We start from the raw sequence: 23,937 nt of genomic DNA on the forward strand, positions 1-23,937 counted from the left end.
CGTGCGAGAAGTCTCCACTTACCATCTAGAAGATGATGAGTTTTTAGTCGAGTACCCCACCAACGCCTCCAAGCTTCGGGTAATCACCAACGTCTCGCTAGACACCCCATTGACAAAAGATGGGACTAGTACTTCGGAACAACAGCAACCCAAGATCACACCTCTACCCCAACCCGCCGAATATATCAAGACTAGTAACAAAGCCCAGCAATTCACACTGGCTGTTGGACTCGAACAGAAGAAGAAGTCATTCGAAGAACTTGTCCCCCCTTACCTTCACGACTTCGCCGATATCTTTGCAAAAGATGGCTTGAATCAGCTACCACCGGAACGACCTGGAATAGATCACCGAATAGACACCAAGCCCGGGTTTATTCCAAAAACGTCCAAAGTATATCCGTTATCTGAGAAGGAATGGGTGGCAGTCAAGTCATTCATTGACGAAAACGTTCAGAAGGGATTTATCTCCGAATCAAAGTCGCCACAGGCTAGCGGATTCTTTTTCGTAGGGAAGAAGAGTGGAGATCTTCGTCCTTGCCAAGACTACCGGTATATCAACGAATGGACCGTCAAGAACGCTTACCCACTCCCATTACCACTTTCCCTGGTCGCCCGGTTACATGGTGCCAAATACTTTACGAAGATGGACGTTCGGTCCGGATACAACAATATCCGTATTCATCCAGATGACCGATGGAAAGCTGCTTTTACTACGGAATACGGGCTCTTTGAGCCAAATGTTATGTTCTTCAGACTTTGCAATTCCCCGGCTACCTTCCAGGTGTACATGAATAAGACGTTCCAGCAGGAGATTAACGAAGGATGGCTCGTTATATATATGGACGACATCCTGATATTTTCCAACGACCTCACTTCTCATCATGAACGAACCCGGCGCGTCCTTGAAAGAATTCGGCAAGAAAGACTTTTCCTTAAACCGGAAAAATGTACCTTCGATGCTCAAGAAGTGGAGTACCTTGGGATGATTATCCGCCCTGGATGCGTAGCAATGGACGACGCTAAAACCACTGGTATTCGGGAATGGCCTACACCTACCACCGTAAAAGAAGTTCGGTCGTTCTTAGGCTTCTGCAATTTCTACTGGAACTTCATTTCCCACTATTCCGACATCGCTAGACCGTTGATTGATCTCACCAAGAAAGATGTCAAGTTCCTTTGGACGGAACAATGTATATCCGCCTTTGCCGAACTAAAGGAATGCTTTATGAAGCACCCAGTCCTCCGGAACCCAGATCCCTCTAGACAGTTCGCTGTTGCCACGGATGCATCGCTTGTCGCTACTGGGGCGGTTCTGCTCCAAACCAATGATAATGGCGTCTATCACCCGTGTGCATACTTATCCCAGACATTGAACCCTGCAGAACGAAACTATCAAATCTTTGATCGCGAACTCCTTGCGGTTATTCGTGCGTTGACTGAATGGCGTCATTATTTGGAAGGGAACCCTCACCCCATCATCGTATTCACCGACCACAAGAACCTTCTATATTTCAGAACCGCACAGAAATTAACCCGTCGACAAGCCCGATGGCAGTTAATCTTGTCATGTTATGATATTGAACTCCATCACGTCGCCGGAACAAAGCTTGTCGCTCCTGATGCCCTTTCACGTCGCCCTGATCATGGGACAGATTCCCCCGATGATAATGCCAATGAAACACTCTTACCAAACTCCATGTTCATTCGCCTCCTCGATACTGAACTCATGACCACACTCGCAAATCCTGACCCCTCTGACCCCGACCCCATTTTCTCTGCTGCTTCCGATGCGTTGGATGGTCTATCACTTCCCCCCATGAAATCCGCCCTCTCAGACTGGAAAATCAAAGACGATATCCTTTATTACAAAGATCGCGCCTACGTCCGCCCTGCCGGGCGGCGCCTTATATTGGAACAGTGTCATGACCATCCCACTGCCGGCCACCCTGGCCGTTTCAAAACAGAAGAATTGGTTAAACGAGATTTCTGGTGGCCCGCTATGGGCACCTATGTTCGCAAGTACGTTGAGGGGTGTGCCCTCTGTCAGCAAATGAAATCTGACACCCATCCGACGACCCCCCCCCCTTGTCCCCATCCCCTCCGTTGCCGCAGCCCCATTCTCTCAGGTCTCGGTTGATCTTATCACCGACCTTCCCCCCTGTGCAGGTTTTGATTCAGTCATGGTCGTGGTCAACCATGGGCTTACGAAGGGGGTAATTCTTATCCCATGCACCAAAACCATAACTTCCGAAGGAATCGCCAGCAAATTCTTCAAATACGTCTATCGGCGATTCGGCCTGCACGAAAAAATTATCTCAGATCGTGGTCCACAATTCGTATCCAAGTTCTCTCGAGCTCTTGCTAAGCTTCTGAAATACGACATAGCAGCGTCAACAGCCTATCACCCCCAGACCGACGGACAGACTGAACGACTCAACCAGGAACTGGAAACATATCTTCGAATATATTGTCGGAATCATCCCGAAAACTGGGTAGAACATCTCCCTATGGCAGAATTCGTTCACAATCATCGAAAACACGACTCTCGCAATGCGTCCCCTTTTTTCCTTATGATGGGATACGAACCAAGGGCCCTTCCACATACCTTATCCGATTCCACGGTCCCCGCAGCAGCAGACAGACTCCGTTCACTCCAGAAGTCTAGGGAAGAAGCACTCTCTTGCCACGCTCTTGCAATGCAGCGTATGGCAGAAAGAACTCACGGACAGAAGTACCACCCATGGAAGATTGGAGATAAAGTATGGTTATCCGGAAAGAACCTGATCACGCAGTTACCTTCACGAAAGCTTGCTCCTAAACGATACGGTCCATTCCCAATCACCGCCGTCCTGTCTCCCATCACATTCACACTCCGACTACCGCCTCAGTGGAAAGTTCACCCCACGTTCCATGCTTCCGAACTATCGTCCTATCATGAGACAGAAGTACACGGACCGAACTACCACGACCCACCCCCTGATGTCATCGATAATGAAGAGGAATATGAAATTGATGCGATCTTATCGCATAAAGGAACGGGTAAACGAAGACGCTATCTCTTATCGTGGAAAGGGTATTCATCCGCCAGTAACGAGTGGGTTCCTGAGGAGAATCTCAGGAACGCTTCCGACATCCTTGTAGCCTATAAGAAGGCCCATGGACTGTAAACTCCCTAACAATGTCCCACATCGAACGACTACGCCTTTGCATCCTTCGTATCGAAGAACTTACTGCTGCCATGAACACTGTCGCCGAAGGAAACACCCATCCCCTAACGCTCCTAGATTACCAGACCGCCACCGCCGCCAACCTCGCACAGCACGCTTCTCCCTCTGAAACATCACCGCCTACTTCGGACTCCACCCTCACTGACTACTTCTCTGTCATTGATCAAGTCGAAACCAGTGCCCTGTTCGAATCCACCATCACCTCACAGCAATACGCTATTGAGATAGACCGTCTCCTTGGAGAGAGAGGAGCGATTTCCAGCGGTCTGATAATTAGGATTATCAGAGATGCCAGCCTCATTGATCGCACCGCCACACTCCTTGATGATGAGCGTCATCAGACTATCTTCCGTCATCTTCACATCCGCATTCGCAACACCGCAATCCGACTCTTACCGGAAGAAACAAGAGACGCTATCAGAGAGGCCATCCACATCGTCACTGAGCGGATCGCCCTCAACCCTATCGCACGACCACCTTCCCCCCACGTCACTATCCCTGTACCTCCACCAACTCATGACGCAGCTACCGTGGAGCATCAGGATGATCTTATCCCTCCTATTGCCGTACTTGACGTACCAACTTCTCCTTCTCCTGACCCAATCATACGCACCACACAATGGCTCCCACTCAAACGAAGATCCTCCCGCCTCGCCGCCAAACGAACCGCCTCCGTCTCCCCCACTAAAGCACCACTCAAACGGTCACGGTCACCTTCCCCCCCGAACCAGTCTTCATCCGTCACAGTTGTGAAAACATTGCCGGTCGATAACGTCGTATGTCGTAACTGCCACGTCACTGGCCACCGTCATAAGAACTGCCCAGCGTACTACTGCAGAGTCTGCAAAGAATATGCACCGGGTCATCTGTCGGTCTTTTGTAAAGAGTTGAAGGGAGAAGCGGTTATTCCCTTGGTATGGACTGACGTCAGTTTCTACGACGCACTCGCTCGCTGGGAGATTGAGCAAGACGCCATCGCTCACGCTGAGCACCTGGCGCAACCTACCACCATCACAGAAGAACAAGACGACCTTCTTGATTCCAACTACGATGCGGATCCCATCTACTGGGCTAACCAGGATGTGTGAAGTCGGCGACTTCATCGCTAAATGAGGGGTAATGTTACAATAGTGGTTACCCCCTATCTCTTTTTCCACACTCATGTGTATTACGTCGTGACCGCACCAGGATGTGCCATCATTAGACTAACGGTCGTCTATATCTGTATTACAGCACGACCGCCACGTGCCGTCGCTAGCTGACTCATCTCTTATCTCTGACTCATCTTGATGACGTCATTTCTCTTATCTCTGACTCGTCTTGATGACGTATACGTACCGGCCCTAAAGCACGCCTTACCTATATAAGCAGGGCTTGTACTTAGATAGTCCTCACTTTAATCTACTAGGTTTTACCCAGAACATCCTTCGCTTAAGACCCCCAATCTTAAGTGTCTGATATCGATATTCAAGTCGGAGACACTCTCTCTGATTTGTCTTAAGAAGCCTTACATTTGTGAGGTTACGATCCGACTCTAGACGTCACTCTTATCGAGTGTCTACTGTCGCGCCTATCCTAGTCGACCTACGGTTCACCGTGACAGGTTGTCATATTGTACTAGAAAGACAAGTGAATGTTTGTATCGAGCAGGGGTTGCAGCGGGGTCAAATGACATGGTGGGCGGATGAGAAGATGCACATGGTTCAACTGCACTAACTGGGAATAAACATTATCTGTAGAGCACAACTATGGACTTACATGCAAAAATCACACATAAACATGCAATGCATGCAATATGTGCAAAGTTTGCAAACTAGGCGATCAAAGTCTAATATGCTTGCATTTTTTCACCTTTCCAAAGGTTCTTTGTGTCTTGCACAAAATCTGAGTTTTGCCATCCCGAATTTCTTAGATTTGTATCCACCTCAATTTGTACTCTAATGCATATCTTCATGGATCAACCTTTAAATTGTCGGGTTTCACTGAGCATGAGCATTCCAATTGGACTGTCAACCATAAACAATTTCCATAATGGCCTGCACATGCAACAATGATCAATGGCTGCCGTGGACTGACTCTCCAACGCACTATGCTCAACTTTCATACAGATGCATTCACACACAGTCAACTGTACACAGCACTGTCTACGGTGTGAAATTGTTGCAATGTTTGCACATTGTTTTCACACAGGAGTGAAGAAAGAGAGATGGGGAAAGTAGTTTCTTTTCATTACTGCTGTAAATGAATCTGACAGGATAACAATATAAAATATGACTGAGCCATGCACAGGCAAGCAGAAATGAGAAAAAAAATTACAGTAGCTGGTGTGTAGTGAAGCAATACCCAAGTTGCACTTACAGCTAAAATTGTTGAGGTGCAGGTGGGATTTGTCACAGCACTTGATGAGGCAGTGATGCAGCATAGATGAGGTTTGACATGGCATGGCAAGTGGGCTATCATGCACCATAGGTAAGTGTGGAGGTTTACATTAATACGGAGGCTGCAAAGATGTTGGGGAGAACCTATCATCGTATAGAGTACAGAGGGCGGATCAGACTTGACATGGTGGGGGTCGCTGTAATGGAACACACCAAAGGGAAGTACTAGTGCAAGATCCTGTAAGGATGATGTATTAAGTCTGATACTCACCACATGGCCATGTTATATTAACAATGCTTGTTATCCTGTTTGTAATGCATTGGACTAGGACACTCTGCAATTAAAGTGTGGTTCTATCAAGTTTGGGTGCCAAACATCCTTCATTGTGGATGACAGTCTATAGATAGTGATCTATGAAGCATACAGTTAATAGCCTTTTTCACGCCTTGCTGATGGTATGCCCCCTGCCCTTCCTGATCATTTGCTTGCAGTACAAATAAGATTTGCATTGACATTTGCCAACTTCTGCCTGCAGTAGTAGATTGGTCAGTTTATCAGACAAATTATACAATTTACAGAATGTGTTCATGGGTGTGGTGAGCACCTCCTTCTTTCATGCTGTATCAGCACACTTCCTGCAGGGCCTCAGGAACATTATGTTCTGGGTGAAAATATCATTAGATCATGTTTTGATAGAAATATATACATAAAATACTAGCTTATTGAGGGCTGGGGATGGAGTCAGATGGGGAGAATAGAGCCAAGAGAGATGAGGGAGGAGAAATCTGGGGTGAGTAAATAAGGTCAGTGAATTAAGGGCCACAGAAAGAATGTGTTCCACCCCTGCCACAAATTATGAGACATGATGTCCCCCTGTTGACTCTGACCATGTGTTCCCTCTTTCTCACAGACAATAGCCCCACTCAATTCTTATTTTATTCTGCCATTTTATTTCTCCAATTTATGAGCCATCACCAAACTGTCACTTGTACAGAGTCCGAGAAATAAACTGGAATAAACTGCGCTCAAGTATCCAAAAATAACACCACGTCGGAGGTTCAACTTACCAACACCGTGGGCATATCTGGCACTGGACGTCATCGTCACATACTGCGGATGCATCTGGGATGTGTTGTGCGCTGCCAGATTTCCAAACTGCAGTTGTGGCATACCATACTCAAATGGCAGAGATGGCGCAGGCTGCATGGTATCGCGCAGGCAAGATTTTTGAGGTGTTTGACTAGCTTGCCATTCTTCCGCATCATTAGGAGTGACGCAGTGGTTGTAGGTGTTGTGGTCAGGAAAAATCCAGTTTGGTGTGTCCATTGTGCACACTCATTCACGCTGCCAGTGAGATCAACTGACTTACACAAAATGTTTTGGTACTTCAAGCCACTCGGCATATTACAAGCTCAGCGATGCCTGTGTCAAATAAACTGGAAGAATAAACTGAGGCACTCAATTCTACATTATTTTATTTCCCATGTGATCAAGATTTATATTACAAGCCACAAAATAAAATGGCAGAATAAAATAAGAATTGAGTGGGGCTAATGTTCCTGTGTTCCCACTTTCCCACAGATTGGGACACATAATGTTCCTGTGTTCCCTCTTTCCCACACAGTATGACACATAATGTTCCTCTGTTCCCACTAACCCTGTGTTCCCTCATGCCTTGCCTAACCAAATAAAGACATGGTGTTCCCTCTTTTCCCACAGAATATTGGTCTTCATGTTCCTCTGTTCCCTTTACTAACCAAATTAAGGTGTTCCCTCAAGGAACATCTATGGGACCATAGATGCTTGACTCCAATAGATACCATTTCACACATCACGATGGGGAAGAACAAAAGCGACATTCGTGCTAAAAACATTGTTATATTCAGGGCAATGGGCGCCGGAAAGAGTTCCCTCATAAACCTCATCGCAGACCAAAACATCACTAAAACTGGCTCCAAGCTCAAACGCTGCACCCTTACATGGACCAAATATGAGTTACCCAAGCTCTTTGATGATGAGATGCAATGCAATATCTTCGACACGGTGAGGATCGATAACCCAGAAATTGAGCCAGATGAATACTACCGATCCATCAAGAATGCCAGCCGCCTCCTCCGTAAGCTTGATGAATACGGCGGCACTAGTTTGTTGGTATATTGCATTCAAAAATGCCGGGACACTGGCGCATTGCAGAGCAACTACCAGTTATTCCGCGAGGTGTTATATCAGCGGCGAGCCCCCATAGTCATGGTAGTGACATGTCTTGAGGAAGAGGCCGTCATAGAAGAATGGTGGGCGGGGAACCGTACATCGTTAGAGGCATCCCAGATCATTGTGGAGGGACATGCATGCGCAACGACCCTGAAGGCTGAAGACGAGAAGTACAGGAAATCGAGGGAAGCTGTGCGTGTTACGCCAGTGTTTGCGGGATGGTAGCAGGGGGGGACAGTCAGTACATTCATGTGACTATTAATGTGGCCTGATCCGGAGGACAGTAAGTTGCAGAATAAATTACGGAAGGACCTCGAGGATCAATGTGGCATGAAGAAAGAGTGGGCTGTTGTGTCAAGCTGTATCACATACTATATATGCAGTAGCTTCAGTGCATACCAGGCTGGCCTTCGAGTTGTAGATAAGTATAGTATCAGGGCGGCTTGCCTCTAATAAACTCGAGGTTAACATTATGTACGTCAATTGTGAGTGTCCGTGGATCGTCCAAAAACTGAAAGGTGGCATTGACTGTTGTCTCTGTAGTGCGATACTCATGAGTATCAAACGTATTTCTTGTATTTCTAGCTCAAATCTCTTTCAATGTCTCAGGCATTTGATTACTGCATCACTTTTTCCGAAGAGGTCGGGGAAATATCTGTCTGTTCGCGAGTGTTGTTCTGATCACTCCCCACAGGTGCAATGGACCTGGTCCAAATCATGGGACGTAACTTGTATCATTTTCATCATTTCTCGATATTTGGCTTTCGCGGGTGCTGGAATGACTGCATATGGCGAGTGACCCACTCCGATTCTCTTTATTTTGCATGTTAGCACGCCAAGTCGCTCGCTCAGGCGACCAGGGTTTTCACCAGTCTAGCATTATTGCCACTCGCTTCAACTTTGGACCTCCCAGCAGATCGAGTTCATCTTTTGGACGGAGAGAAAGAAGGCTACACAAGCTACGATCAGCTTGTCTCTTCCATTCACAGGAACGACATTCCACGGCTGCCAGTCCGCCATGCTACTAAGGGCACTCCGGCCTACCTGGTCTATTCCAGTGGGACAAGTGGCCTTCCCAAAGGCATGTATTTCTTTTCTGGCATTCACTTCTGATATTGCAGAATTGCGGACGCACCGTCTCTGCAACATTGTCACCCTGACCTCATTGTACAGCCATCATGATATCGCACGGAAATATCACCTCTGCTACCCTCGGAGTGATGATACAGACTATGGAAATAGGTAAAATTCTAGCAGTACATCTATGCGACACTATTTACTTGCTCTCGCCGAACCTTTCACTAGCCACCGATATGGGACACCCCAGATGGGCTTCAAGTATCCTTCAATGTTCTTCCGATCTACCACTCTTTCGGCCTTTACCAGACCAGTTTCTTCAACTTCCTCAAACCTTCGACGATTGTCATACTCCTGAAGTGGAACATCGATGCATTCTTCGAGTGTGTCCCGAAGTAAGTGCATAGCGAGTACATTGAGTACCACTGTTGCTCATACTTGACTGGCGACATAGGTACCACAGACTGTATCGTATAACCCCCGCGGTTCCAACCTGAAAGTGGTCACTGAGTAAACTGGCCTAAACGGGTTCCCTTTCAGCTCTATGATCTACTTCGAATAACAGTAGCTCTCCTTGTGGTACATCGTTCACGTTTAAATTGCTCATTTCCAGCAAGGGTGGTTCTCGTTTTTCATTCACTCAATCTCTAATAGAGAGGAGACGGACCCGGGTAAAACTCGGTGCATTTATTCCTGATTGCCGTAGTGCCAAGTGCACTAGTACAAAGAAAATGGCAAGCATATTATTCATTTGGATGGCTACAGCTAAAAGACAGTCGAATAAGACCCGCCATCTAGGAACTGCATTTCCTTTCGTATTCACGCTGATCAAGCTCTTGTGCGGGAAGGAAAAACGCGACGAAGTCGTAGGACCTATGATCCTCCCTTCCGGCACAGTGACTGGGTATCCGCTCTGAGTGGACTCCCGAATCCAACGGGCCAAGCGCGGTAGCGTAGCTTTCTATTCTGGAGTTAACAGGTACCTCTACGAAGTCATCCTATGAGCTGGCATATAAGGATTGGGTCCTAGTTCGACTACCATCAGAGTTTGTTAGGTTTATGAGTTGTCGAAGGTTGTCGAAGACTTTGAAGTACCGACGCGTAAGTTACGTAGTCGCTTGAGAGTGTTGAAGAGGCGATTATGGCGCATTTCTTGCGATTTTTTCTGCTTGTCGCATGCAAGCTCTCTTGCACGCTGTGCGGCGAATTCATGGACTTTCCTGTGGAATAAAAGTTGTCCAGGGTGACTTGCATCTGACTCGGATAACGTATGGGCCCAATTTTATCGAATCATACCGAAATCGCGTTTTGGTCAAAAGGCCCTTAACCGCCATTTCTCGATATACCACATCTACAACTATGAACTCTCTAGAATCTGTAGCCCAGTCCCTTGCTGGGCTGTCAATCACCCCATCAGCCAGCGTCACGCATGCTGAAACAAATTCCCCAGCATCTTGGCGAGAAACGCTACTTGCGACCTCATCTGCGCCTAAATCATCCTAGCTGATCAAAACGCTCGTCGACAAGCCGAAGACTGCAAAAACTGCGATTCCGGTCCCTGTTGTCGTGATTGCCCGTGAAGAGACCGAGACGAGCTCATCAGCGCTCGGTAAGAAGCTCAACCTGAAGGAGCTGAGGTTGGCATCTGAGGATCTGCTTGCTGAATTTTTCGCGCTCGATAAGGACTCTTGTATGTTATTTCTTATGACGTGGTGTAACTAATCTGATTTACATGGACGATTAGTGTCGCTACTTTCATTGACTAGCGAGACGTTCCCAAAAGTTGTTACCGTGATTGATGCATCGATCACGTCCTCCTCATCAACATTTGCGTTACACGCACTATCCTCCAGTGCAACCGTCTTTCTTTCTGGACAGGATATCCTGTCTTACCTCCGAAAACTTGGGACTGAGGACTTGAAAGTCCAAGAAATCGACTTTACTTCCCTCAAGTCTGATGTCGGTTGCGGCTCCTTCAAAACCTGTTGCAAAAGAGAAAGAGGTCGCGAAAATCGATGGCGCCGTTCAGATCGCCATCGGTGTCAAGAAGGAAGTCGATTTCTCTGCGTGGTATCAGAGCGTGGGTTCCTTTGTCTGATTGCCCCGATCTAGGACTTATTTGTGTGTTTTAGGTCTTAATAAAAGCAGAAATGCTCGAGTACTACAGTGTTAGTGGGTGCTATATCTTGAGGCCGTGGTCGTACATTATCTGGGAGGAGATCCAAGGTATGAGATCTAGTTCTCGACTGATTCCGAATACTAAGGCGTGTTATAGACTGGTTCAACAAGGCAATGAGCGTTCAGAATGTATACTTCCCTATGCTTGTGTCACAAAAGGTGCTCGAACGCGAGAAGGACCACATTGAGGGTTTCTCTCCGGAAGTTGCATGGGTTACAAGAGCGTGAGTGCATAAAGGAGCGAATGAACTCTAATAATTTAATGATGTGACAGTGGGAGCTCTGACCTTGAGGAGCCGGTAGCCATTCGTCCGACATCTGAGACTGTCATGTATCCTTGTAAGGCAATTTCCATCATCATAGAGAGGGCTACTTATTCATTGCTCGCAGACTATGCCAAATGGATCAAGAGTCATCGAGATTTGCCACTGAAATTGAACCAATGGAACAACGTCGTCCAATGGGAGTTTAAACATCCGCGTTAGTCCCTGTGCTCTACCACTGTCCGTTGATTGTTTATCATTTTATTCAGAACCGTTCCTCCGTACTCGGCAGTTCCTGTGGCAAGAGGGCCATACTGCTCACCTTACCAAGGCCGAGGCTGATAAGGAAGTTCGGGAGATCCTCGACTTGTACTGCCGCGTGTATGAGGAACTCCTTGCTGTTCCTGTCATTCCTGGTATCAAATCCAAGAAGGAGAAGTTCGCTGGTGCCCTCTATACTACCACGATTGAAGGCTTTGTTCCTCCCTCGGGCCGTGGTATTCAGGCTGCTACCTCGCACTGCTTGGGCCAGAACTTTTCACGCCCGGAAATGTTTAACATCATGGTCGAGGACTCGAATGATCCTTCTGGCCAAGGCAAGACCTTTGCATGGTAAAACTCGTGGGGATTGTCGACCTGGACAATTGGTGTGATGACTATGGTGCATGGTGATAACCAAGGCTTGGTCCTTCCTCCGCGAGTTGCATCTATCCAGGCTGTCGTAGTTCTGTGTGGTGTCCAGCAAAGACGAGCGATGAAGACAGAGCTAAGATTAACAATCCCTGCGATGATCTCGCAAAATCTCTGATAGATGGGGGTGTCCGGGCGAGAGCAGATCTTAGGGAGGGTTACGCCCCCGGATACAAATTCAACGACTGGGAACAAAAGGCATGTTCTCTACCATTGGCTGCCGTTGCTCGCCTCTGATATATTGTCTGTTCCATGAATAGGGCGTCCCCCTTCGTTTGGAGATAGGGCCGAATGACCTTGCGAAGCAGCAGACGCTGTCCGTGCGCCGTGATACCGGTGCAAAGATCCCCGTTGCTCTCGCTGACCTTGCCACCACAATCCCGAAGACGCTCGAAACTATCCAGAGCGTGCTCTCGCTGAGTACAATGCGCATGTAAAAGAAGTTACACGATGGGAAGACTTTGTCCCCACACTAGACAGCAAGTGCATAGCTGTCATTCCGTGGTGCGAGCGTGAAGCATGCAGAGGCACCGTGCTATACAGTTGTATTTGAAGATACTGCAGAGAGCCCATCCACGCAGGAGCTTAGGGCGTCTCTTGAGAAAGGAACTGATGAAGACAGACTGGACACGTTACGCAGGATTATTGTGTCGACGATCAATGGGAACCCTCAGGTATGCTCCTTGATCTTTCCTATAGACCGCATGATGCTGATGCAACGATGATGGCCTAGCCTACGCTCTTGATGCCAATCATACAATCATGCCCTCCAGAAACAAGCAACTCAAAAAGTTGCTTCACTTCTACTGGGAGGTGTGTCCCAAGTATGACGAGAACGGGAAGCTTAAGCAGGAGATGATTCTCGTTGTGTACGTGTATCTATTATTCTCCTATCGCACATACACTCACCCAACCTAACAATGCCATCCGAAACGACTTGGTAAGACTTATTCCCGCACTCTTGACGTTCTGGCATACTGTGGTGTGGATGTGTTTGAGTTTGAAGCCAAGGTGGTGGGGGTTATATCGGAGACGTTGGGGCGGACAGATTTGTTTGTGTGAGCACAGCAGGAGCTTTTTTCGTAGGGCCTGAGCTTCATGTACGTACGGATGTATAGCAACTGACAATGAATACTGAGTATAGCGTAATGATCATCATCAGGTCCTTTCACAAGATCACGAACGACGCGACTGCAGCAAAGCCTCAGGTGATACATATGATATGGCTGAACATTTGACCCGACTTTCCGATAACGCAGCTTCAGGGGGTTCCAACTATGTATTTACACATAATTAAAGTGCTTCGTTGAATTACATATGTACCATTTTGGCATACCGACGATTTCAGGACGGTACAATGAATACTACTTATACATCCACCGCTGAAACAAAGAGATCTTCATTATGTTGTCCCTTCTTCTCCGACATCGAATCCTCGTCTTTGTTTTCACCTCTGATGGCTGGTGTAAAGTTGGATATGAGTCCAGTGAACCAATGCACACCTCTGTACACCGGACAATTATACCAGGAAATCGACAGAAATATGACCCCTCCAAGTACCACAACTGTATAGTTCATTTGCTGTGTTGTCGTTTGCGGGCTCGCAGGAAAGAAGAAAACAATGATCATGAAGACCATCCACACTACAGCGATCGCAGTGACTGGAAAGCTCTGCAAATACATTAGTTTAATAATACATCACTGCCGATTAACCTACCAATTTCCCGAGATGAAATGGGCCGGGTTTAAAATTATTCTTGAACGCAAAGCGGGTTGTGATCGGCGTTATGTAAGCGACGTACGATGCGGTGACAGCGATTGTGAATACTGCATCGATGGCTTCGGTGCTCACGAACGACAAAAGTCCAATTGCCAGAACACAGATGGTGTCGAACCAAACTGTATTGACGGGTGTTTTTGTGTAGTGATTGATCCGGTACAAATACCGTGAAAAAGGGAGAGCCCCATCACGAGCAAATGCAAACGTTTGGCGAGAGCCGACCAGGAGGCAGTTCGATGCCACCATGTACCTGCTCTATGATTAGGATGTGGGTATGTCACACAGCACTGAAACATACTCCGCTAAAATAATGAGACACCATAGAACCAGAGCCTTTCTCTGTCTGAGCGAATTGTATAAGATCTGCGCCATAGGCTGGCCGACAGGGCTACTTAAGACGCTGCCGACATCAGTGCCCATGCAAAAGGCAAGGGAGACATTGATTCCTGGATTAGAATATGTCATCGAGATCAGAGTGACATGTCATTCCACCAAGGAAGGCTGGTGGCACTAAATGCCCTGTGACCAAGTGTTGTAATGATTGCACTCTGCAATGGCAATGCCTCGATGCTGGCGGGGCACCTTCATGATGGAGATAGCATAGACCACTTTAGTAAGGTGGCTAGATAGAACTCACCCTTCCGCTCCACGTGAGGGGCAATGAGCAAAGGCAAAAGGACCCCATAGTGAGTAAATCACACCATATTAGCGTGGCCCAGAGCGGCAGAAGGCTGTACATTGCCTGGCACAAAGCTGGGAATCCTCTACACCTGGATCACGATTGTGCTCCTCCTCCCAAGGAGGTTCATCACGCGCCACTATAGCGCCCTCCAGGTCCAAGGCCTTTCCGGAAAGTCCACTGGGTTGGGGCGTCGGGGCATCTGATGCGTGCCCATGGGGAAAGCCAAAGAAGGGCTGAGATTCAATGCGTGCAGACGAGCCTGGCAAAACTCATGCCTAAATAATCATTGCTGCTATGGCAAACACCGTTGATGAAGAGGTCGCTAGGGCCCGCCCCTCGCACATTGCAGAGGAGGTGCGGGGCTCCCCAACCACAGCATTGAGCAACCGTCGATGTATTGGAGCACCTGAAAATAAAGGGGCATCAATAAACCAGAGTGGCTCGTCCCTCGACGAGGGGCTCGACCTACGCTCACTCAGCCTGGGGCAGGGACAGGCTATGCCAAGCTTGGTGGGTGACAGAGGCGCACAATGCGGGGGGACTTTGAGCTATACAAAAAAGATCCGTGCTCACCATTGCACCCCCTGTCCTCCCCATTCATTGCCAATGGATTTGGCATGCCTGGGGCTTTCGGGCTTGAGGCCACGCGCTGCTGGGGGTCGAAGGCAGTGCGAGATGCAACTTGGATGAATATGAATAATGCCAAAGGTAGTGGCGTCTGCATTTAAGCAGGGAAGACGAAGTGGTGTTCAACGCGCAACTTCGCAAAAGTAACAAACCATGGGCAAGGTGAAATTGTAGAAGAGCTGGCTGTTTGACACTCATTATATAAGCGTACTGTGAGCCAACCATCACATGACATCTAGTACTATGCACCTGGCTGGTTCATGAACTTGTTGGGTCCAGATAGGCCCAGATTTGCCTGGACTCGGCGCCCCCATCAGTTGAGCCACTGTTGACTGATCTTCCTGTGCATCGTGTTCTAACCCTTGACATGCTTAACAACTTGGGATGGCCTTGAAGTATGGAACGAATCGTTTCAATTTCATACGTGGTTTCCTTGCAAGGATTTCCCGTCCTTTCATGGAGTTTCCTCATGATGTTCCTGGCTTATTCACCTCAGGTGATAGTCACTACGATATAGCAGAATGGAGGACGATCCTCTTGAGCAGCCATATTTCTTTGCAGTGCCTGCTTGAACGCATGGTCTACTGCAAATGCGACTCTGGCAAAGAACACGAATTTTTAACCCTCCATTTTCGTCATTGGAGTCCCACGCAACCGCACGCCATCACCATCTTAGTGTTAGACCGCACGCCACGTACGGATCCTACACAGAATACCAATGGCTCGTCAAGGCAGTTTATGCAGTCATCAGCCATAGCCTCTCCATCTGTTTCTCAAACCGCCGCCCGTGATTCCATCTTCACTACCCCAAACAAAGGTTCTGCCATCCAACACCACTTATCTACCATACATGGCCGGTATAAGGAACTCTGTGACCTTGAATTCACCGGCTCTGCACGCCCCTCAGCAATACATGTATCCATTCTCCTGTCAGCCGTCAGTGAGCATGCTCCGATCTACGATTTGTACCAGTACCAATGCTACTGGTATGCTCACACGGTATGGGAGGCCCTCAAACAGCTCTTCCCAGATTGTCGTGAGACAATGCGGCACAAGGGGCGCTCTCGTTATCTCGTGTTCAACATAGAGAAGGCAGACAGTGTGGAGGTGATATGCGAGGAGTATCACTCCCAGTGGACGCGCATGGAACACGAAGCAGAACAGAAGAGGCAAACAGAAGAAGCTAGAACACAGCAGGTGAGGTCTTCCCAGAATTAGTCGTGATATTTACTTATCGATTCTTACTGATGAAAGGTACGCATTTTAGCAGCCACAGCCTTTCCTTGATTGATAGTTCTTGTCCCTCCAGCTTCTGGAACGAGGCCGCGCAGACCGGCAACATGAAATCAATGAACGCGACCGCCAAATCAACGAACGCGACCACCAAATCAATGAACGCGACCGCCTAATTGCGAAGGTACGCATTTTCAGCAGCAACAGTCTTTCTTTGATTGATGGTAGTGCTTGTGCTGAGCTTTAGATGCAAGCTGAACTTGATCTATTGAAGACACAACCTGCAGCTTCGAAGGACACTGCAGACTCGCCATCACCGTCATTCTAACCTCGTCTATGCAACACCCCCATCTCCCACATTTCTTTACTTTCTGTCTCTTCGCAAAATGCTTTACTATCATTTGGGTGATGGGTGGACTTGCCAGCATGCTCATATACATTCCTGCACTTGTTACACTACTGGTACTAATGATACTGAGCTCACAACCGCTGCCTCCTGGCATATGCGATACAATAGCTTGGTCCAACTTTGTTCTTCATTTCTAGTCTCATTACATCGCCATAACAGAGTATGACTTCTAACTTTGTATACATTGTATGATTGTCATGAACTCGTGTTTCGGCCACAGTGTATACAGGTCCAGCAGTCTTTTCTTCGACGACGACAACAGCATCAACGTTGCGCCCAAGGATGACAGATATGGCTGTCACGTACTTTTGCTGTGTAGGTTTGCAGAGGTCGACCACGTAGAATTTGTACCTCCTGGCTGTGTGTATCCAGGAATTAGGCACATCGCCCCACTATATCACCAACCGTCAACCCCCAACCCCCCTTTCATCCCAAGGCCTATGCAAAATCCATGGGGCGACCTACTTCCCGAATTACAGTCGCCAGTTTACCAACCTCAATTGATTTCACACAAGCATTATGAGGAAGGAGAGGACCATTTTGTTCGTTGGTGGCAAAAATGGTGAGTTTTTCGCTTATGTTGGGTGCTGGCTTATTCAATGTGTTACGGTGCACAAGGGATGAGTACATCAAGCGGTGGGTACCGGATTGGTATAAGTCGCCTTCGCCTAGAGGCATTCCAAGAATCAATGACTATTTCTATTTCTATCTCAACGTTCGCTCCATGAACCAGGGAGGCATGGTTTCGCTATATCAAAAATACATTGCATAGCATGTATACTGAACAAGCTCAGGGAGGAAGTCACTTGTTTTTAGCGACTTCAGTTCGATTTTAGATTCTTTTCTTCAGTATGTTGTCTTGTAATTGAATCATGCGTGTTGATAACATCGGTACCTGATTCTCAGTACTGTATTTGTCGACGCCGACTACGACAAACCTCTTGAGTACCCTATTTATCGACTGTCCCAAAAGGCGAAGATACTTCGGTCCAGATTGGACGATGCACGCACCCTCTTGGGTGCAGAACAACTTCCAGAAGACCTAGCAGCCAAGGCTTCAATGCGTCTACTGGACGTTAGTTTTGCATTGCTCCTCGAGTCGAATAACTCTGATCAATATGGTCAGGCGAAGTGGCCACTGAGTTCGTTGATGTTCTTGTGATACATTTAGGGAAACTGTTGGAGGTCGTGGAAGCGGAAAGCAAGCAGCCGTGCGTGTGTTCCAGTCAATCTCACTTGTTCCTTGTCTTTATGACCATGCAGGGTCAAGCAACTCAAAGAATTGTTGTCTAACAATCAGATTTCCTTCGACCTTCTCGAGTATTACTATGAGGAAGGAAAGCGTTACATCTATAATTCTGGGCTTTTACAGAATGGTTTAGATGTCGAGAGGCCTATTGTGGGAACTATTTCCTTCGCTCATTCATCGTCACCACTGACATGCTGCGTGAAAGATCTTGGTAGTTTTGAAGAGTGCTCGCTTCCTCGATGATAGAAAGTGAGTTAGACCCTTCAGAACATGGCTGTGGTAAATCCTGACTAGATCTGTTCAGGGCGTTGGTCGTCGAGTCGGAGCATCCTGAGTGGGATGGCGTTCGTTTCGAGAAGCACACCATGGCATTTGACCTTTTTGCATTTGACCTTTTTGCATTCGAGGTACTATGACAATTCTCCTCTATCAAATAACCATTTGTTCACTCACCAATTTTAGGGAACTCAATTTTAGGGAACTCAAGCCATCTCGTCCCTGTTTCTCCAACCTGTCACAGACGAAGCCCTTGCCAAAGTGACTGGTGAGAACTTTACTTCTCAGTTTGTCGTTAAGATGTCGAATCATCAATATAGAGTGCGGAAAACTCTATCTTTCTTACAGCAAAGTTTGTTGCGCAGAATGTAAGTGCCGCATCACTCCAATTTCTCATCACGCTGTTCTCATACTTTCCCCATTTACAGATTATGACGACACACCAATACGGTCGGTTTTCAGTGGTAACTCGAAACCACGGATGAGGCGGGTGATGATCGACTCAGTTGGATACCACCATGCCTTGCAAGGCTACAACCCACATATGTGAGTAATTTACCTGTTCTCCTTGTTGACGCTAAGGGTATCATAGACGTGTTCCACTTCCCGACAATGCGAGGGAGCATATTGCGTGCCTTCCATACTGGATTGGTGGATATGATCTTGAAGTGAATGTGAGCAATTTGTAACACACATTTCGCTGGTTGCCGAAGTTAATTATGATGACTAGCAATGGCGAACATTCAATGTCTGGGATTTGAAGCCAATTGAATATGATCAAGGGGCATGGAGCAAGTTGATCATGGACGAAGATACCAAGGTGCGCGCAATCATGTTGGTTTCTTGGCTTCGTTTATCTTCTGTTGCAGGATCTTATAAGAGCACTAGTGGATAATTCTGGCTGCTCTGTAGAACCAGCACAGTTCAACAAAGGACAGGTGTGTTTGAATTGCCACCGTTTATGTCTCACGTTTAACATTTCGTAGACAGTACTTCTTAAGGGACCACCAGGAACTGGCAGAATGACAACTGTTCATGCTGTCTGCAATCTCCTCTGCTTACTATCACTATCACTGCTGACTCATTATACAACATTACAAATCTAGTGTCAGATATTGCTCTGCGCGTGTCGGTTCGTACAATTGACAGCTGTCAATGATTCTTTGACGAGACCTGGTTATCGTTTAGTTTGCAGCTACTTGGAATGCGGTGATTGTGGTGAAAGACGCCGATGTACGTACTCTCTTCAACACCTCGCACTGTGATTTATCACGTCACCCAGCATTTCTTGGAGTCGCAAGGTTTAAGACATAGGGTATGTTTTGGCCAGTAGACCCTTGCTATTCGAGTCTTGATTTCTCGTCAGGATCACGTCAACACTATTCTCCGTCAATTTGAGTCGGATGATTCCATCTCCTTCTGGGTATCAAGTACCTGCAACGAAGAACTCCTGACACGATTTTCGGCTGGTACGTGACCCGATTGTCTGACCCGCTTCCGCTTCTGAATGTTGTCCATTGAAGTTGTCAATTTCCCTGAACTGGACGCTGCAGCTCGACGTCGTCTTTGGCTCAACCACTTCGGCTTGAATAATCCCGCTGCAATTATGTGGAACAACGAGCACACACTCATAGGCTCCTCTATCGCGGATCAGAAGGAGATGGATCATTCATTACTTCTTCGCGATATCGAGAAACTCTCACGGCATCAGTTAGATGGTAAGCCTCATGTCTGTCACCGACGCGGTGTCTGATGACGCTTTTAGGGAGGATGATTGACAATATTGTGCGGTCCGCATGAGCACTAGCTGCCTCGAAGTAAGTTCTCTGCACATGTTATCGGGCGCACACTAATGGCTGTTTTACCGCGACAGCGGGGATCATCTATCCATCCACCACATCAAAGTGGTCATGAAAGCACAGTGATTGGATAATCTTCCTTTGTGGCGGAAGCTGACCAGAATTTTGACACGTCCAGCAAAGGTTCTATCTATATGCGGACGGCTCAATGGACCATTGAGCCACTTCACCGTTTTACATTTGTTTCATCCCCTTCCTTCCACATTTCATTCAGACATCTTTATCTCATCTTGTAGCCCCTGAAAAACTGATCCTCCCGCGAGAAATCCCGGTTCCTTAATGTTGTGTAAAGGTTGAGTAATTGTTGACTTAGGGTACCGTGTTTTTCTTAATTTCTCACACCCACTTGACCACCTTCTTCCATTTTTCTTTCCTCACCACGATCCCCGGCCGACTCGACACTTCCTGGGCTGCGAAATTCGCAGTCCACGATGCTCCCGCGCCAAGAATTTCGTCAAACGGAACAGTACTTCCCGAGTTATACCCTCAACTCTGGTTTACTCGGTCTTAGAGGGAGAGGAGGAGGTTATACACCCATAACTTTTTTCCATCGCCCTTTCTGACCTCGACCTTTTGTCATTCTACTCTATAGGTCTATAGCTCGCTCCCGCTCCACTTTTCTCGCCTCCCGCGTCAAAACTGCCCGACTTATGCCCCAAAACATCGCTTTAGGTGGCTTAGAGGGGGGAGGAGGAGGTTATACACCCATAACTTTTTTCCATCGCCCTTTCTGACCTCGACCTTTTGTCATTCTACTCTATAGGTCTATAGCTCGCTCCCGCTCCACTTTTTTCGTCTCCCGGGTCAAAACTGCTCGACTTATGCCCGAGAACTTCTGTCTGAGTGACTTAGGGGGGAGGAGGGAGGTAATCCACCCATATCTTTTTTTCCATCATGACGGCTGACTTCAATATTTTATCATCCTACTCTACAGATACACAGCTCGCTCCCGCGCTACTCCGCTTGTCTCCCGAGTCAAAAATGCTCGAGCTAGGCCCCAAACTTCACTCTGGGTAACTTACAAGGGGAGGAGGAGGTAAACCCCCATATCTTTTTTTTCTAGCGCACCGGCTGACCTCGATCCTTCGTCATTGTATTCTACAGACTCACAACCCGCTCCCGCACTAGTTATTTCGTCTCTCGCATCAAAACTGCGCGACTGGTGCCCAAAACATTTTATCCTGGGTCCTGCACGCGTAGGCCGCTATTGTTCGGCCTCGGTCTTTTGTTAGGGTGGTTAGATGCTTAGGACTGCATCATATTCTGCCTCGGTCTCAGGGTTAGGTTAGTTAGATGCTTAGGACTGCATCATACTTGCCTCGGTGCTTTAGGGTTAGACATTAGGTTGGTCAGGTTAGGTGAGTAGTAACATTCAAGTCAATCCCTCCCCTTACTAGTTGATCACTCCAGCGCAGAGTGGCTCAGCATCGCACAGAGTCGACATTACATCTTCTGCCACTACGAGATCTACTACCAGTGTGAAGACGCAGTCGTCGCAGCGGAGAAAGGCTCCCGAACAAACGTCCAAAACTCTTGTCACTTACGACTAGCTAGTACTCGCTCCGTGATTGTTGCTCACTGTACCTTCGCGCAATGACAATAACAAGTTTCTCACTCCTGGGATGATAGCTTGATGCTCGTGTTCGGTGGCCAGCTATACCGCGGGTGCCGCTCGCTCAGTCCTCACCGTCCGAAGATATTAAAGTTGCATAGTAAGATTCAAGTACAAGCGATTCTACAGAGTTTACATTCAAAACGCTGTGGCACGCTTTGCTCCAGTATCGAAAGATGTTCCCGCTCCTCGTCGATATCCAGTCTAACCGTGACACCTTGCTTCGAGCACGAATCCTAGACCCATAAAAGAAAAGTACATGCGCAAATGATCAACATACTGACGCTAGTGGCCAGTTCTGTCTTACCTATGGAATATAGCGCCGCACCTACACATCCGAACGGCGTCGAACCCCATATATGCATGCATCTTGGGATCTCGAGAGGATTCGTGAGGGCGGGAGATACGTCTGCTCGAGGGTCGCTATGGGCATGGACCCGTTACTTGAGATCTACTCGTTTGAGGGCGAGGGCATTGGTGATGATGGTGAGAGGGACGAAGTCGTTGTGGGTTGTGAAGGTGCTGCGCGAGGGTGAGTTTTGGTCCACGCCGAACTTCGGCGGGAAGCAATATAAGATGATTCAGACGAGAAGGAACGAGACAATGTCGAAGAGCAATGTGAGTAGCCAAGAGACGAGTCCGATGCGGTAGTTACTGGTAATAGTGTATGAAGGACAACTGACCAGTCACGTGGTTCGATTTTGTAAGCAACAGTATGGCGTCGTCTCTGAACTTTGAAGTATACATATTGTGTCTTTGAAGTGTCTCTAAAGTGTTTCTGAAGTAAGTGTCTCTGAAGTGTCTAAGTGTCTCTGAAGTATGGCTAGCCGCTATCTTCCATCCCTACACCTGCACCAGCATTCACGAAACGCCGACATGCTCTGCTCGAGCTTCTTACCTCTGAACATGCCTATGCAAACGATTTGGCGCTCCTCAGGGATGTGTATATGAGGTTGGCGCCTGGTGAGTCCTCCTCCTTTTTACCTCTGTAAAACTATTCAATAACATCTTTCATTCCAGGTTATCCTCATTCGGTTTCTCATGTACTAAACGCCCAGTCTCAGGTTCAGAAATTTCGAATCCTGGGTCCAACGCATCTAGCTCAAGTTCTGAATCCACCAAATCAAGCTCCGGCACATGCTCATCCTTGTCCTCGCGCACAGTCAGCACCGTCTCTACATCCAACATATCCGTCTCGGGGCTTTGTCCACCGGCGATACAGCTCAACGTGCCTTCTATCCAATTGAATGTACCTACATTCACGCAAATAGGTCTTTCAATGACATCCTGTACGTCATTCAACCTACTGACGCTATTTTCGTAGTTCCTCCGCCCGATTCCAAGGCTCCTACACAACTTTCACGCCCGATGTGCGAGCCCCCACTGTCTGTCGCCGACACACGTCGTACGCATACTCTTTTCCTTTTTAACTCCGTACTCACTTATCACAGGCACCATGTCAAATCGTCACTTCTCCTGAATCCTGTTAGTTTCCTTGGACTCGGGCTACTTTCATTACTGCACAAGTCTCCACGTTACACTGTTTGTTCGCACAAGTTTTTTATAATAGTTGTACTATATAAGTGAATCAAATCAATCCATTGTACACTTAAGCGCTCTGATTTTGAGATACATTTCAGCATTGTTCTGGGAATCGCAAATATTGTGTTCTACTCCACATAAAGTAGCGGTCTGGTGGTTTCGACGAACGTCACGTGACAAACGTGATGAGTGATACTCCGACGCAATGTGCCGCGAAGCCGCTGCCATCCTCCCGCCTACTAAAAAGACCCATGGGCAACAGAACACGCAAGCAGAAACGCTCGAGAGAAACCCTTCAACTCATTAAGTGTTTTCAGAGTCCCAAAAGTCCGGTGGTAGTGCATGTCTTATAAATGTCTTCAAAGTATGTAGTCGGTCGTATTGCATGTCTTATAAGTGTCTTCAAAGTCCCTAAAGTATCACATGTCCGAGAAGTCGAGTCGTATTATACGTGTAAGAAGTGTCTCGAAAGTCTCTATTTATTAAATACTTGTTGCTGCATCGTGCTTTTAATCTACTTTAACTTCATGGTACCAAATTCTTCAGTCTATTTAGCATGCTTCGGCATGAGTTCGGCATATTTTTGAGATATTTGTCCGCACAGCGTCACATTTGGTCACATGCACGTGATGTTCGTCGAATC

The 23,937-nt window shown here is 47.4% G+C and overlaps 7 protein-coding genes across 7 annotated transcripts; 6 read left to right on the forward strand and 1 right to left on the reverse strand.

Annotated features, from left to right (window-relative positions):
• Positions 1 to 7,442: 7,442 nt before the first annotated feature.
• On the forward strand, positions 7,443 to 8,042 carry BJ212DRAFT_1497968 (uncharacterized protein; the record flags this gene model as incomplete). Its single annotated transcript, XM_041341553.1, has 1 exon — positions 7,443 to 8,042. One exon carries the CDS (start codon positions 7,443 to 7,445, stop codon positions 8,040 to 8,042), a length of 600 nt encoding a protein of 199 aa, XP_041185930.1.
• Positions 8,043 to 8,648: 606 nt separating this feature from the next.
• Positions 8,649 to 8,930, forward strand: BJ212DRAFT_1287186 (uncharacterized protein; the record flags this gene model as incomplete). Its single annotated transcript, XM_041331977.1, has 1 exon — positions 8,649 to 8,930. A coding segment is annotated over one exon (282 nt), but the record flags the coding sequence as incomplete, so codon positions are not given.
• Positions 8,931 to 10,253: 1,323 nt separating this feature from the next.
• Positions 10,254 to 12,578, forward strand: BJ212DRAFT_1497976 (uncharacterized protein; the record flags this gene model as incomplete). Its single annotated transcript, XM_041341554.1, has 12 exons — positions 10,254 to 10,316; positions 10,398 to 10,584; positions 10,639 to 10,857; positions 10,889 to 10,974; positions 11,027 to 11,120; positions 11,170 to 11,296; positions 11,347 to 11,411; positions 11,463 to 11,552; positions 11,605 to 11,947; positions 12,061 to 12,223; positions 12,286 to 12,445; positions 12,466 to 12,578. The coding sequence occupies 12 exons, from the start codon at positions 10,254 to 10,256 to the stop codon at positions 12,576 to 12,578; spliced, it is 1,710 nt and encodes a 569-aa protein (XP_041185932.1).
• Positions 12,579 to 13,393: 815 nt separating this feature from the next.
• BJ212DRAFT_1450147 (amino acid permease-domain-containing protein) lies at positions 13,394 to 14,177 on the reverse strand (the record flags this gene model as incomplete). Its single annotated transcript, XM_041338796.1, has 3 exons — positions 13,394 to 13,696; positions 13,743 to 14,055; positions 14,104 to 14,177. The coding sequence occupies 3 exons, from the start codon at positions 14,175 to 14,177 to the stop codon at positions 13,394 to 13,396; spliced, it is 690 nt and encodes a 229-aa protein (XP_041185933.1).
• Positions 14,178 to 15,498: 1,321 nt separating this feature from the next.
• On the forward strand, positions 15,499 to 16,675 carry BJ212DRAFT_1487922 (uncharacterized protein; the record flags this gene model as incomplete). Its single annotated transcript, XM_041341324.1, has 3 exons — positions 15,499 to 16,311; positions 16,409 to 16,531; positions 16,595 to 16,675. The coding sequence occupies 3 exons, from the start codon at positions 15,499 to 15,501 to the stop codon at positions 16,673 to 16,675; spliced, it is 1,017 nt and encodes a 338-aa protein (XP_041185934.1).
• Positions 16,676 to 19,302: 2,627 nt separating this feature from the next.
• Positions 19,303 to 20,268, forward strand: BJ212DRAFT_1400197 (uncharacterized protein; the record flags this gene model as incomplete). Its single annotated transcript, XM_041337307.1, has 6 exons — positions 19,303 to 19,413; positions 19,470 to 19,514; positions 19,564 to 19,596; positions 19,648 to 19,750; positions 19,805 to 19,999; positions 20,047 to 20,268. Coding segments are annotated over 6 exons (522 nt in total), but the record flags the coding sequence as incomplete, so codon positions are not given.
• Positions 20,269 to 21,034: 766 nt separating this feature from the next.
• BJ212DRAFT_1487924 (uncharacterized protein) lies at positions 21,035 to 23,232 on the forward strand (the record flags this gene model as incomplete). The annotated part of the gene is made up of 8 exons (XM_041341325.1): positions 21,035 to 21,153; positions 21,204 to 21,336; positions 22,073 to 22,284; positions 22,526 to 22,535; positions 22,580 to 22,715; positions 22,811 to 23,041; positions 23,077 to 23,157; positions 23,204 to 23,232. The coding sequence occupies 8 exons, from the start codon at positions 21,035 to 21,037 to the stop codon at positions 23,230 to 23,232; spliced, it is 951 nt and encodes a 316-aa protein (XP_041185936.1).
• Positions 23,233 to 23,937: the final 705 nt, after the last annotated feature.

Source organism: Suillus subaureus (genome assembly GCF_016647635.1).
Source record: "Suillus subaureus strain MN1 chromosome Unknown BJ212scaffold_110, whole genome shotgun sequence".
NCBI lineage: Eukaryota > Fungi > Basidiomycota > Agaricomycetes > Boletales > Suillaceae > Suillus > Suillus subaureus.